Source organism: Salmo salar, chromosome ssa15, assembly GCF_905237065.1.
Source record: "Salmo salar chromosome ssa15, Ssal_v3.1, whole genome shotgun sequence".
In the NCBI taxonomy this organism is placed as follows: Eukaryota; Metazoa; Chordata; class Actinopteri; order Salmoniformes; family Salmonidae; genus Salmo; species Salmo salar.
This window is the reverse complement of record NC_059456.1, coordinates 26476371-26490893: the sequence shown is the minus strand read 5'-3', so window position 1 is coordinate 26490893 and position 14523 is coordinate 26476371. Positions and strand designations below refer to the sequence as shown.

The window sequence follows — 14523 nt, the reverse complement described above, 5'->3', positions numbered from 1 at the left end:
GCATTAACAACAGTGGGAGCTTATCGTGAGCTCCGTCTCATGTCCGTCACGACCGCTAATATACCCACGACAACGACATACCAATGACACAATTTAGCAAACAAGCTAAATTGGCTGGAGAATACAAATTAGCATTGCTAAAACCAGCTACTCATCATCCTACCTTGACTCACCCAATGCCTTCTCTTCTGGAGTAAGTTGCTTTCCTGTGCGCTTGTTTGCCGAAAAGTATTCAGAGAAAGAGCAATACTCCGATTAAGGCGTTTACTTGTCCTAATAATCCTATAATAATGTGGAAAATAGCTCGATATTCAACCTATTTTACTCGGAGTATGCTTACTCTAATTAAGACCTTACTCTGCCTTACTCAGAGTATTGCCATAGTCAAAGTAATACTGGTTTAGTGTGCATGTAAACTACATAGGCCACATAAATAAAAACTGTATGATTTGCTAAGCAATCTATTAGTAACCTTTTCCATCAAATCTTCCCCCCAATGTGGGCAGCCCTATCAGTCACTGGAAACCAATATTTGCCAGGCTAATAGGAGAGCACCTCCTAGCGAGGCTAAGACTAGTTCAAACCCTACTTGGTAAAAATAATTACACAGCATTTCTTGAGGCACAACACTTAGGGACAAACAAAGCTCTTCCCTACCTGAGTGCACATCATTTTGAAAAACAAAACACTCTTCCATATCTTCCGTACCTGAGCTCTCTGGCTTCTCCTCGATCACACAGGGCAGATTCTTCTTTCCAAACAGGACATCTCGCTGCCTAGGAGCTGGTGTGGTGCACTTGATACGCTGGCTGTACTGCCGGGCCAACTGGAAAACTTTGTTCTTAGCCATCTCCGCATCGTCCGGCGACTGAGGCTCCTTGCTGGCCTCCTCCCCTTCCTCAGCCCTCAACTGGATGACCCTGGGCATAGGAGCTCTGGAAAGCCTACCCTCGTCAACCCTGGACCTGCGGGGATCCCTCACACTCGCTGTACGGCCAAGCCCCAACACCTTGCTCTTGATGGGCGAAGGGCTCATGGACTCTTCAGTGATGGTGCTCAGGTCAGCTTCCTCCAGTATCATAAAGGAATCGTCAGGCTCCGAGTCAGAGTTCTTCTTTGGAGTCTGGCTCCTTCTGCAGAGGCTTGGACCAGCGACTCTAGAGGTCTTCTGTTGAGCCTCGCTGTCTTTCACAGGGCCTCTGGCCTCTCCCTGGGATCTGCTCCCCCTTTTCTCCATATCCTGCCAAACCTTGATCATCTCAGATGAAGGTCGGAACTCCTCGTCCTGGATGTGCCTCTCCTGTAAACCCCGAGACCGGTCCTTTCTCTCTGCCTCTGAACCCACCACCTCAAGCTTCTTACTTCTCTCCAACTCCAGTGAGTCAAATGATGCACTGGAGGTCATGCAGTCCCAGACGTCTGGAGCCTTGGATGAATCAGGTTCTGAAGTGGAAGGGTGAGGTGCAGAGGAAGTGGCCAAGGCTGATGTATCACTTTTCTCTGTGCCAGGGCTCTCGTCTGAACTGTTGAACCAGCTGACAGAGTTCTTGACAAGGCCAGTAGGGATGTAGGTCAGGCTCTCCCTGCGCCTGAGGCTGAAGTTGGCATCCTGGTGCTCGGCAGTCTCGTAGTAGCTTTTGATTTTGTCAATGAGCAATTGGTCCTGCTTGGATAGGGTAGAGTCTCTCCTCCTGTGGATCTCAAAGAGGCTGTCATCCCTCGGAGAAAGCATAGTCAGATCCGTTCCGCCAAAGTTGTCCTGGGTTGGTTCGAAGCAGGAGCTGTTCAGCCAGTGGGGGCGTTCATTGGCTTCGCCGCCAAGGCTGAGGGTGCTCTCAGTCCGGCTGGGAAGGCGTGGTGAGGGGCAGCCAAGGGAGCGGGCATCATCAGTGCTGCCTCGCCTGGCGGTGTTGGTGAAGTGCTCCGCAATGGCACTGGCTTGATTCAGTACGGAGGGAGGTAGAATGCTGCTGGACCCGCTCTCCTGTGCTGCTGCTACTTCCTCTTCCTCCTCTTCTTCTGAAGATTCTGCACTGCTCAATGTTTTTATGTCATCTGACTGAGATGCTGACGACGCCCCGGTCTGTTCCTCCATCGCATCCTCCTTGTCACTCTGGGGCTCTGGTACCTCCATCCTGGGGGGAGTGGTGCAGACCTTGGGAGGAGTGGTGCAGACCTTGGGAGGAGTGGTGCAGACCTTGGGAGGAGTGGCAGAAGCCTTCTCTGGGTCTGAGGGGGCTGTCTTAAGCCTTTCAATGGACTCCGAGGCAGAGGTCTTGGTCTGGAGCAGCGGCTTGTCCTGAGGAGCCTTGGAGAAAAAGTGTAATTCTGAGTAAGAGCACAAAAGCAACCTCCATCCTTAAATCTGCAATTTTTTACTTTTTGGGGTGACCCTACCAAATTCACATAGAAATCGGAGTTATAGATCTGTAATTTCCATTGAAAGCAAGTGTAAGAAGGGGTAGAAGTGTTCTATGTGCGCTGTTTCTATACTTTCCTTTCTTAAGTTTCGCTTTTGCGTCTTTTACTTTCGATTTTGTACAACAGATTCAAACAGATGAAAGTACTATATTTTTGGTTATTGAAAAAATATTTCACAGCGGTTTAGATGGTACAATGATTCTCTACACTATGCATTGCTTAGTTAGTCCCAAACTGAAATTAGGCAAACTATTCAAATTTTTGCCACCAGGAAATGGCAGAGGGATTTCTGCATATTGCACCTTTAACATTCATCAATTTTCTAAACAAGTGAAGTCTTTTTCAGAACACACTGAAAACAAACAATGCAAAATGTGCATCTTTAAAAATGTGTCAGTACCTGGGTAGTTCCATGAACTTAGTGCTTGTGCAACTTTGATGGGGGTAGGGCTGGGTGATATGGCTTAAAAATGATTTCTAGATTGTTTCAGATTTATGAGCGATTCACGATATACAGTCGTGGCCAAAAGTTTTGAGAGCGACACAAATATTAATTTCCACAAAGTCAGCTGCTTCAGTGTCTTTAGATATTTTTGTCAGATGTTACTATGGAATACTGAAGTATAATTAAAAGCATTTCATAAGTGTCAAAGGCTTTTATTGACAATTACATGAAGTTGATGCAAAGAGTCAATATTTGCAGTGTTGACCCTTCTTTTTCAAGACCACTGCAATCCGCCGCATGCTGTCAATTAACTTCTGGGCCACATCCTGACTGATGGCAGCCCATTCTTGCATAATCAATGCTTGGAGTTTGTCAGAATTTGTGGGTTTTTGTTGAGTTTCCTGGCCATGGACCCAAAATATCAATGTTTTGTTCCCCGAGCCACTTAGATATCACTTTTGCCTTATGGCAAGGTGCTCCATCATGCTGGAAAATGCATTGTTCTTCACTAAACTGTTCCTGGATGGTTGGGAGAAGTTGCTCTCGGAGGATGTGTTGGTACCATTCTTTATTCATGGCTGTGTTCTTAGGCAAAATTGTGAGTCAGGCCACTCCCTTGGCTGAGAAGCAACCCCACACATGAACGGTCTCAGGATGCTTTACCGTTGGCATGACACAGGACCTTGTCTTCTCCGGACATGCTTTTTTCCCGATGCCCCAAACAATCGGAAAGGGGATTTATCAGAGAAAATGACTTTACCCCAGTCCTCAGCAGTCTAATCCCTGTACCTTTTGCAGAATATCAGTCTGTCCCTGATGTTTTTCCTGGAGAGAAGTGGCTTCTTTGCTGCCCTTCTTGACACCAGGCCATCCTCCAAAAGTCTTCGCCTCACTGTGCGTGCAGAGGCACTCACACCTGCCTGCTGCCATTCCTGAGCAAGCTCTGTACTGGTGGTGCCCCGATCCCGCAGCTGAATCAACTTTAGGAGATGGTCCTGGCGCTTGCTGGACTTTCTTGGGCGCCCTGAAGCCTTCACAACAATTGAACCGCTCTCTTTGAAGTTCTTGATGATCCGATAAATGGTTGATTTAGGTGCAATCTTACTGGCAGCAATATCCTTGCCTGTGAAGCCCTTTTTGTGCAAAGCAATGATGACGGCACGTGTTTCCTTGCAGGTAACCATGATTGACAGAGGAAGAACAATGATTCCAAGCACCACCCTCCTTTTGAAGCTTCCATTCTGTTATTCGAACTCAATCAGCATGACAGAGTGATCTCCTGCCTTGTCCTCGTCAACACTCACACCTGTGTTAACGAGAGAATCACTGACATGATGTCAGCTGGTCCTTTTGTGGCAGGGCTGAAATGCAGTGGAAATGTTCTTTGGGGATTCAGTTCATTTGCATGGCAAAGAGGGACTTTGCAATTAATTGCAATTCATCTGATCACTCTTCATAACATTCTGGAGTATATGCAAATTGCCATCATATAAACTGAGGCAGCAGACTTTGTGAAAATTAATATTTGTGTCATTCTCAAAACTTTTGGCCATGACTATACATCTCCATTTTTTCAAATGTTTCCTCTAAATAATTGTTGTTGTGCAATTACAGGTCAAATACAATGCATTACAAACAGTCAGCAATAATCTAATGAATTCAGGGCTTGTGTAATTATACCTAGGCTAAATATAAACCTTCCCCAACCATAACACCCATTCATTATTTCATCAAAATAGTTTAACCTGCTTTTTGTTGCAATAATCACTGATCTGGCCTTCAAGTCTGTCTATGAAAATGCCCTTTTTGTTACAAATTTTACTGGAACCATGCATAATGCACATTCACTTGTAGCAGGCATTAGGAGCTGGCATTAGGCTGTAATAAACTAACAATGGTCTCATCAACAATCTCTCAAGCCCACGTGCTAGTGATTAGCCAGACAATATTTAAAGTTCAGCCAACTTAAATCTATTTGCTAGCTAACAAAGTGAAACAGATGAATTGTTATGAACACACCCTTATGTTCGCTTGAGAACAAGCGGAAATAAACTCTCAAAAAACAAAATATGTCAAAACCTCGATTCTGGCGATACAGGCATTTGGAATATTGCGCAAAAACATTTATTTCTGAGCATTTTTTCATGGGCAGTAGAGAAAATGTTTGCTGCAAGTCTACACATTTTGATATGGAGCAGAGAGAAGATTAAGCAATTTTATAACAAATTTTCTGCAATTCTACACATTTTGCCATAGGGTAGAGGCAAATGTTGGCCATTTTTTTTTTATATGATAATGGATGAGCAAATGTTCCTTAGTATTTTAAATATTATTTCTCGCTTATATAAAAGTAAAGTTCCTGGTCAGTAATTCAACAATACTTAACAAACAAATGTGACTTCTGATGCACAACAACATTTTGACTGTTGACTATTACCGTTAAGTTCAGACACCAACTGAGTCCCCCCACCCCAATAAAAATACATAATATATATATAGTCAAATCATAGTGTAAAAGCAGCTGAGCTGGTCCTACTCTTGTCAATTTTATGGTGGACAACTGAACCAGTCGAACATAACCCTTCAATTTGGTATATATAGTTGAAGTCGGAAGTTTACATACACCTTAGCCAAATAGATTTAAACTCAGTTTTTCACAATTCCTGACATGTAATCCTATTAAACATTCCCTGTTTTAGGTCAGTTAGGATCTCACCACTATTTTAAGAATGTGAAATGTCTGAAAAATATTAGAGAGAATTATTTATTTCAGCTTTTATTTCTTTCATCACATTCCCAGTGGGTCAGAATTTTACATACACTCAATTAGTATTTGGTAGCATTGCCTTAAAATTGTTTAACTTTGGTCAAACGTTTCAGGTAGCCTTCCACAAGCTTCCCACAATAAGTTGGGTGAATTTTGGCCCATTCCTCCTGACAGAGCTGGTGTAACTGAGTCAGGTTTTTAGGTCTCCTTGCTCACGCACGCTTTTTCAGACCGGCCCACAAATGTTCTATAGGACTGAGGTCAGGGCTTTGTGATGGCCACTCCAATACCTTGACTTTGTTGTCCTTAAGCCATTTTGCCACAACATTGGAAGTACCGTGAGGGGAAAAAAGTATTTGATCCCCTGCTGATTTTGTACGTTTGCCCACTGACAAAGAAATGATCAGTCTATAATTTTAATGGTAGGTTTATTTGAACAGTGAGAGACAGAATAACAAAAAAAATCCAGAAAAACGCATGTCAAAAATGTTATAAATTGATTTGCATTTTAATCAAGGAAATAAGTATTTGACCCCCTCTCAATCAGAAAGATCTGATCATTTCTTTGTCAGTGGGCAAACGTACAAAATCAGCAGGGGATCAAATAATTTTTTCCCTCACTGTATGCTTGGGCTCATTGTCCATTTGGTAGAGCCATTTGTGACCAAGCTTTAACTTCCTGACTGATGTCTTGAGATGTTGCTTCAGTATATCCACATAATTTTCCTCCTCATGATGCCATCTATTTTGTGAAGCTCACCAGTCCCTCCTGCAGCAAAGCACCCCCACAGCGTGACGCTGCCACCCCCGTGCTTCACGGTTGGGATGGTGTTCTTCGGCTTGCAAGCCTCCCTCTTTTTCCTCCAAACATAAAAGGCCATTATGGCCAAACAGTTCTATTTTTGTTTCATCAGACCAGAGTATATTTCTCCAAAAAGTATGATCTTTGTCCCCATGTGCAGCTGCAAACCGTAGTCTGGCTTTTTTATGGCGGTTTTGGAGCAGTGGCTTCTTCCTTGCTGAGAGGCCTTTCAGGTTATGTCGTTAAAGGACTCATTTTACTGTGGATATAGATACTTTTGAACCTGTTTCCTCCAGCATCTTCACAAGGTCCTGCTGTTGTTCTGGGATTGATTTGCACTTTTTGCACCAAAGTACGTTCATATCTAGGAGACAGAACACGTTTCCTTCCTGAGTGGTATGACAGCTGCGTCGTCCAATGGTGATTATGCTTGCGTACTATTGTGTGTACAGATGAACGTGGTACCTTTAGGCATTTGGAAATTGCTCCCAAGGATGAACCAGACATGTGGAGGTCTACAATTTTGTTTCTGAGGTCTTGGCTGATTTCTTTTGATTTTCCCATGATGTCAAGCAAAGAGGCACTGAGTTTGAAGGTAGGTCTTGAAATACATCCACAGGTACACCTCAATTGACTCAAATGATGTCAATTAGCCTATCAGAAGCTTCTAAAGCCATGACATAATTTTCTGGAATTTTCCAAGCTGTTTAAAGGCACAGTCAACTTAGTGTATGTAAACTTCTGACCCACTGTAATTGTGATACAGTGAATTACAAGTTAAATAATCTGTCTGTAAACAATTGTTGGAAAAATGACTTGTGTCATGCACGAAGTAGATGTCCTAACCGACTTGCCAAACCTATAGTTTGTTAACAAGAAATGTGGAGGGGTTGAAAAACGAGTTTTAATGACTCCAACATAAGTGTATGTAAACTTCCGACTTCAACTGTATACAGGGCATTTGAAAAGTATTCAGACCCCACATTTTGTTACGTTACAGCCGTATTCTAAAATGTATTAAATATTTTTTCCCCATCAATCTACACACAATACCCCATAATGACAAAGCAAAACTGGACAAAAAAAACAACAAATATCACATTTACGTAAGTATTCAGACACTTTACTCAGTACTTTGTTGAAGCACCTTGGCAGTGATTACAGCCTTGAGCCTTCTTGTTTATGAAGCTACAAGCTTGGCACACCTGTATTTGGGGAGTTTCTCCAATTCTTCTCTGCAGATCCTCTGAACCTCTGTCAGGTTGGTCGGGGAGCGTCGCTGCACAGCTATTTTCAGGTCTCTCCAGAGGTGTTTGATCGAGTTCAAGTCCGGGCTCTGGCTGAGCCACTCAAGAACATTCAGAGAGTTGTCCCAAAGCCACTCCTGCATTGTCTTGGCTGTGTGCTTAGGGTCGTTGTCCTGTTGGAAGGTGAACCTTTGCCCCAGTCTGAGGTCCTGAGAGCTCTGGAGCAGGTTTTCATCAAGGATCTCTCTGTACTTTGCTCTGTTTATATTTCCCTCGATCCTGACTATTCTCCCAGTCCCTGCCACTGAAAAACATCCCCACATCATATTGCTACCATCATGCTTCACTGTAGGGATGTTGCCAGGTTTCCTCCAGACATGCTTGGTTTCATCAGACCAGAGAATCTTGCTTTAACTTCTTTGGGATAGGGGGCAGTATTTTCACAGCCGGATTAAAAAACGTACCCGATTTAATCTGGTTACTACTCCTGCCCAGAAACTAGAATATGCATATTATTAGTAGATTTGGATAGAAAACACTCTAAAGTTTCTAAAGCTGTTTGAATGGTGTCTGTGAGTATAACAGAACTCATATGGCAGGCCAAAACCTGAGAAGATTCCATGCAGGAAGTGCCCTGTCTGACAATTTGTTGTCCCTCTGTTGCATCTCTATCGACATTACAGCATCTGTGCTGTAACGTGACACTTTCTAAGGCTTCCACTGGCTCTCTAGAGCCGCCAGAAAGTGGAATGGGGTGTCTGCTGTCTCTGGGCAAAGTATAGGAGCAGAGTTTGTAAGTGGTCAGCCAGGGGACAGTGAGACTGGAGATGCGCAGTCACGAGAATTCGCCATGTTTTTCTTTCTCCCTTTGAATGAATACAACGTTGCCCGGTTGGAATATTATCGCTATTTTACGAGAAAAATAGCATAGAAATTGATTTTAAACAGCGTTTGACATGCTTCTAAGTTTTTGTCACGAAATGCGCTCGCGCGTTACCCTTCGGATAGTGACCTGAACGCACGAACAAAACAGAGGTATTTGGATATAAGTATGAATTATTTGGAACAAAAACAACATTTGTTGTTGAATTAGAAGTCCTGGGAGTGCATTCTGACGAAGAACAGCAAAGGTAATCCAATTTTTCTAATAGTAATTCTGAGTTTAGGTGACCCCGAAGTTGGCGGATGTCAAAATAGCTAGCCGTGATGGCCGAGCTATGTACTCAGAATATTGCAAAATGTGCTTTCGCCGAAAAGCTATTTTAAAATCGGACATAGCGATTGCATAAAGGAGTTCTGTATCTATAATTCTTAAAATAATTGTTATGTATTTTGTCAACGTTTATCATGAGTAATTTAGTAAATGCACCGGATGTTTTCGGTGGGTATGCTAGTTCTGAACATCACATGCTAATGTAAAAAGCTGTTTTTTGATATAAATATGAACTTGATTGAACAAAACATGCATGTATTGTATAACATAATGTCCTAGGAGTGTCATCTGATGAAGATCATCAAAGGTTAGTGCTGCATTTAGCTGTGGTTTGGGTTTTTGTGACATATATGCTTGCTTGGAAAATGGCTGTGTGATTATTTGTGTCTATGTACTCTCCTGACATAATCTAATGTTTTGCTTTCGCTGTAAAGCCTTTTTGAAATCGGACAATGTGGTTAGATTAACGAGAGTCTTATCTTTAAAATGGTGTAAAATAGTTGATTGTTTGAGAAAATTGAACTGTGGTATTTTAGTTGGTTTTGTATTTCGTGCCGTGCGATGCCATTGGCTGTTGGCAAACTCCAAGCAGACTGTAATGTACCTTTTACTGAGGAGTGGCTTCCGTCTGGCCACTCTACCATAAAGGCCTAATTGATGGAGTGCTGCAGAGATGGTTGTCCTTCTGGAAAGTTTTCCCATCTCCACAGAGGAACTCTAGAGCTCTGTCAGAGTGACCATCGGGTTCTTGGTCACCTCCCTGACCAAGGCCCTTCTCCCCCGATTGATCAGTTTGGCGGGGGGCAGCTCTAGGAAGAGTCTTGGTGGTTCCAAACTTCTTCCATTTAAGAATGATGGAGGCTACTGTGTTCTTGGGGACCTTTTAAATCTACTGAAATATTTTGGTACCCTTCCCCAGATCTGTGCCTCGACACAATCCTGTCTCGGAGCTCTATGGACAATTCCTTCGACCTCATGGCTTGGTTTTTGATCTGACATGCACTGTCAACAGTGGAACCTTACATAGACAGGTGTGTGCCTTTCCAAATCATGTCCAAACAATTGAATTTACCACAGGTGGACTCCAATCAACATCTCAAGGATGATCGATGGAAACAGGATGCACTGAGCTCAATTTCAAGTCTCATAACAAAGGGTCTGAATACTTATATAAATAAGGTATTTCTGTTTTAAATGTGTCATTATGGGATATTGTGTGTAAACTGATGAGGAAAAACATTAATTTAATACATTTTAGAATAAGACGGATGTAATAAAATGTGGAATAAGTCAAGGGGTCTGAATACTTTCCGAACGCACTGTGTGTGTGTGTGTGTGTGTGTGTGTGTGTGTGTGTGTGTGTGTGTGTGTGTGTGTGTGTATATATATATATATATACATACATACATACATATACACACATACACACAGTGGAGCTTGCATTCAATTGCCCCTACCTGCTGCACACAAAAAGCTTCCATTCCCCCTGTCACAAAGAGATTGATGGCTGATTTAGGATGACGTTGTCAACCATGTTACTTTATTTGGCACTTAATATGCATATCGTATTTTTTATACTTAACCTCAAGATGGGAAGGAATGTGTTTTTTTATTAGGTTGAAAATGTGCTCTTTATGACAGAATGTTAAAATTAAGTGACATTTCTCCCCCCCTCACATGATCTACAGTTCCATTTCATCTACCAGATTCTGACACATGTTCTGTTGCTGTGACAGAATTAATCTGAAGCAGAAAGCTTGGTTGGACAGCGCTTCCAATCGGAGAGGCAAGGTGAAGTACTTTGGAAGAGACACATTGACTCAGACAGGCCACTTCTACTGCCATCATTCGATGGAATACATTAGTCAAGACAGATGGGCACAACGTGTCACTGAATAATGTGCGGCACTGGCTGAAGGCACTGGCTGAAGGCACTGGCTGAAGGCACTGGCTGAAGGCACTGGCTGAAGGCACTGGCTGAAGCAGGGAAAGTGGTTAAGATAAAACCCAGAAACTTGAGACAGATGAAAGTGGAGTGGACAGCAGATGAGTAATGTTTTCCCTCCATCCCCAAGATGATGTGATTTTTCACAGATTCAGACGGTACAGTGAGGAGGCACAAACACCAACCAGCTCTGACACTCCTTTACCTTTTCCGCGATGGAGGTGCTTTGCGCTGTACCCGACTGTAACACAGGAGCAGATGAAATCCCATTCTCTTTGTGAGACCCATTCTCCTCAATTACATTTTCTCCCTCTTCATCCTTCAGGAAGAAAAATATCATTTTAGAACCAGGTTTAAAACATTTAGAATTAGCTTCCTAACCTCAGCCAAGACAGGGCTAATGCATCTTGATAAGCAATAATATAATATTTGTCTTCAAGATTGTGTTCATAAAATTGTATAAATTGCCAATAAATTTGTTATTTTTTACCCTATAGTCTAATATTACTTTAATTACAAGAGTGAAAGATGATACCGGTCTGTTTGAGATGTACATAGTAAGAATGGGACTCATTATTTGAGTCTGAAAATACAGACGGCAACGCATTTGCAAGAGGATTAGAGCCAGGTAAAGCCTGTGTTGTGAATCAGCAAACTTCATTATCAACAGCCCACTCTATGCACACCAGATTAGTTGATCAATCCCAGCAGACATGCAAATCAGTGTTGTGTTAAACAGACGACGCTAATGTCAGACTGACACTCAAGTAGCAGCAAACGCTTATTTTAGTTCAGCATAAATAAACAGACAAATAAGAAAATACCGGAGGGATGTTTATAGAGATGAGACATAGCTGGTTTAAACAGGACACTGTGCATGCAGAACTTCTTCAGGACTGGTCAGTAGTTTAGAGCACAGACAGAAAGGGTGACTCCTATTTTATTTTTATGTACCTGTCCTGGGAGCAGTGTCAGAGTGAGACATTGGAGCCAAGGTTTGTGCTAAACTGAGAGATGAAGGCAGTTACCTACCCTTTTTAAATCTCTTTTTAAGTGAAAGATTCACAAGAGGCAATGGACAACAACATTGTAAATGGCAGCAAAACAACAAAAGGTCATTTTGTCAGTTAAATAGAAATGAATAAGGTTCCATTCATCCCCTTGCTTCTGCAGCACCGGCAGTCACTCAAACATGCACAAAACACAGTCAATCAACATAAGCAGCATTAGAGGTGCTCCGGGAGTATGACGATCATGCATCTATTAGTCTAACGCAGTCGAATGTAGAAAGCATTGAGACAAAGAGCATCTATACTTAGACGGAGCATCATTCATAAAAGTCAGTCGCCGTTTGCAGGATACGAATAGCATTGACAAGGGTTTATCCAAGACATTAGTAGGTTATGACTGACAAGACTCTGAGCTAGACTAGGGTGGACCAACGTGGCCAAGCTGGGGACTGGAGGGGATAGCTACAAAGCTTAGAAGAAGAAGGAAACCCGATGGTGGCAGCTAGAGCCTCACCGTTGTGACCCCCATGGAAAGCAAAGCCCTGGCTCTATAGTGCCAGCAGGAGATGGCGGCCAGCATGGAACTGGCAAAGTCCTCTACCTGGTCTTCCTCCATCAGAATATCATCCGAGTCACATTCCTCCTCCAGGGTCGCCCTGCCCTTGTGGGACGCTGACCCTGTCCTCGGCTTCTCAATGTCACTGGGGCTTAGCCTCTCAAGAGAGTCCTTCCTAAGGCCCATATCCTCCTCCTCTTCTTCTTCCTCCTCCTCCTCCACACTAGGCCTCTCAGCCTCGGACTCGCCTAGGCTCGAGCCTAGGGTGCTGACAGTAGTGGCTGCCTGAATGGAGCGCGGGTCGTCTGCTAGGGCCCCTTCGCTGTCTGCGTGCTGTAGCGTGAAGTCACACAGATCACACAATGCATTTTGTCTGACGAACCACCTCAAGGCCTATTCAATAAAGCCTGTTGGGTATCTCCACACACTCAGCAAATACTCTGGATTGTGTGAAAACATGAGTCCTATAACAAAAATCGTCTCATACCCACATGTGGTGACATTATAAAGCTACAGTAAATCCCAGACAGAGCAACAGGATGGTTCCTATTAAGACCCCTAGGGTGTCTGGTAATAAGTCACTGCATGGAGTGAAAATTGAATAGAATTCTGTTAATTTGTTCTGAAATAATCATGAGAAAGCAACCATTGAGGGCAGTTCCAAAATATAACATTTCATTTCCTGAATTTAAGTCCACCAAATTAAATATGTCAATCTCCAGATGTACGTTTCCTCTCACTTAGGAAAAAGCCTTACTTTCTCTGATGTTAGCCATCTTTGAACGGCATGTTAACTGACATTATTAACCGTAAATTCCCCTCGGCTGGGCTTTGAGAGCAGAGATAAGTGCAGCATATTTAGAGCACGTGTTTGTTATCAAGGACAATTTCAAATGGATCACTCTGGGCTTACCTTGAGGACGGCTGTAGGATCCCCACCGATAACAGGACAGGTGAACAAGAAGGGTAGAGAAATATTTAAAAATGCTTAATAAAAGGGACAAAGAGCAAAGTATTCAGTCAATTGTAATTAAACAAGCCTATGATAAGCTAAATTAAATGCACGCAATGACTATGATACCTCCCTGATAATGAAATTGAGTTCTCTTCTCCAATGAATTAGTCTAATCTCCTTAGACGAAACTTTGCCAAAGTATCATATGACTGACAGTTCCATATTGAGTTTGGAAAATGAATTCGTCAGTTTGCAATCCGACATCATTGTTTGCTTGGACTAAACCTAGCTCACTGTCACACCACAAAAGGTGCATGAGAAAATAAAATGGATAATGCTAATGAGTCAATCGAACGGGCAAGAGACACCGATCGGCTCTTCAAACCACATTTGACTACTAGAAAAGAGCTGGAGAGACACTCGATGGAGCAACCAAGGGGCTTTTATGCTCTCATTTCAGAAGGAGAAGTAAAAGACCTTAGTTTTTGTTCTCCCCAAAATGAGGACAAAAGGGCTTTCCTTTTACTGCTACCCACAGTTCCTTTGAAGCACCTGCTGTGTGACGGTCCCTCATCACAGACTGGTGGAGCAGTGTCAATTTGTATAGTGCACAATGTCTTTATGTGACGTATTGTTTTATTACTGATGTAGACTATTGTTTTGTTGTGATGTGTTGTTTCAGTTTGGACCCCAGGAAGAGTAGTGGCTGCCTTGGCAGGAGGTAATGGGGATCCTAATAAAATACTAGACATAGAATCCACCATTTGTACAGGCATCATAGGAGATGTGCATTTCCTCAAGCTAACCCTTTCATATTTGGTTACCAACTGTGACGACTACACAGAGGAAGTAGGTTCTGAACAGTCACAAAAAGGTTCTCAGAGGTGTTTGTCATAATGGCTGATGATGACATATGAAATTGGCTGGGATGAAAGCCTTGTGTCCTTACCTTTGGTGTTCTTCAGAATCTGTTTGGTCGGTTCTGAGAGAGAGAAATAGACAATGAGCACATCTCAAAAGCAAGCCACTTCAGACAGTCCCCGCCTCATCACGATTCAAAACTGCATGGATGGTCATTGTCAAATCCTTTTCAGTGAGATACAATATTTGAGTTATGTAAATGTGGCACGTAAAGCCGAATCTGAATCCAGGCTAACAAAGC

General features: G+C 42.8%; 1 protein-coding gene across 5 annotated transcripts in view; it reads right to left on the bottom strand.

The window, feature by feature from the left end:
* The window catches only part of plekhg3 (pleckstrin homology and RhoGEF domain containing G3), a 130447-nt gene that overhangs the window by 3007 nt on the left and 112917 nt on the right, over window positions 1-14523 (bottom strand). For 3 of the 5 annotated variants that reach the window (XM_014143855.2, XM_045695586.1, XM_014143852.2), the window contains 5 exons: window positions 14311-14343; window positions 13320-13330; window positions 12365-12739; window positions 11046-11159; window positions 709-2308 (listed from right to left, as the gene is read on the bottom strand). In XM_014143855.2, coding sequence (XP_013999330.2) covers window positions 709-2308; window positions 11046-11159; window positions 12365-12739; window positions 13320-13330; window positions 14311-14343 — 2133 coding nt within the window. The remainder of the gene's footprint in view (window positions 1-708; window positions 2309-11045; window positions 11160-12364; window positions 12740-13319; window positions 13331-14310; window positions 14344-14523) is intronic. The other 2 variants (XM_014143853.2, XM_014143856.2) reach the window with 2 other exon arrangements.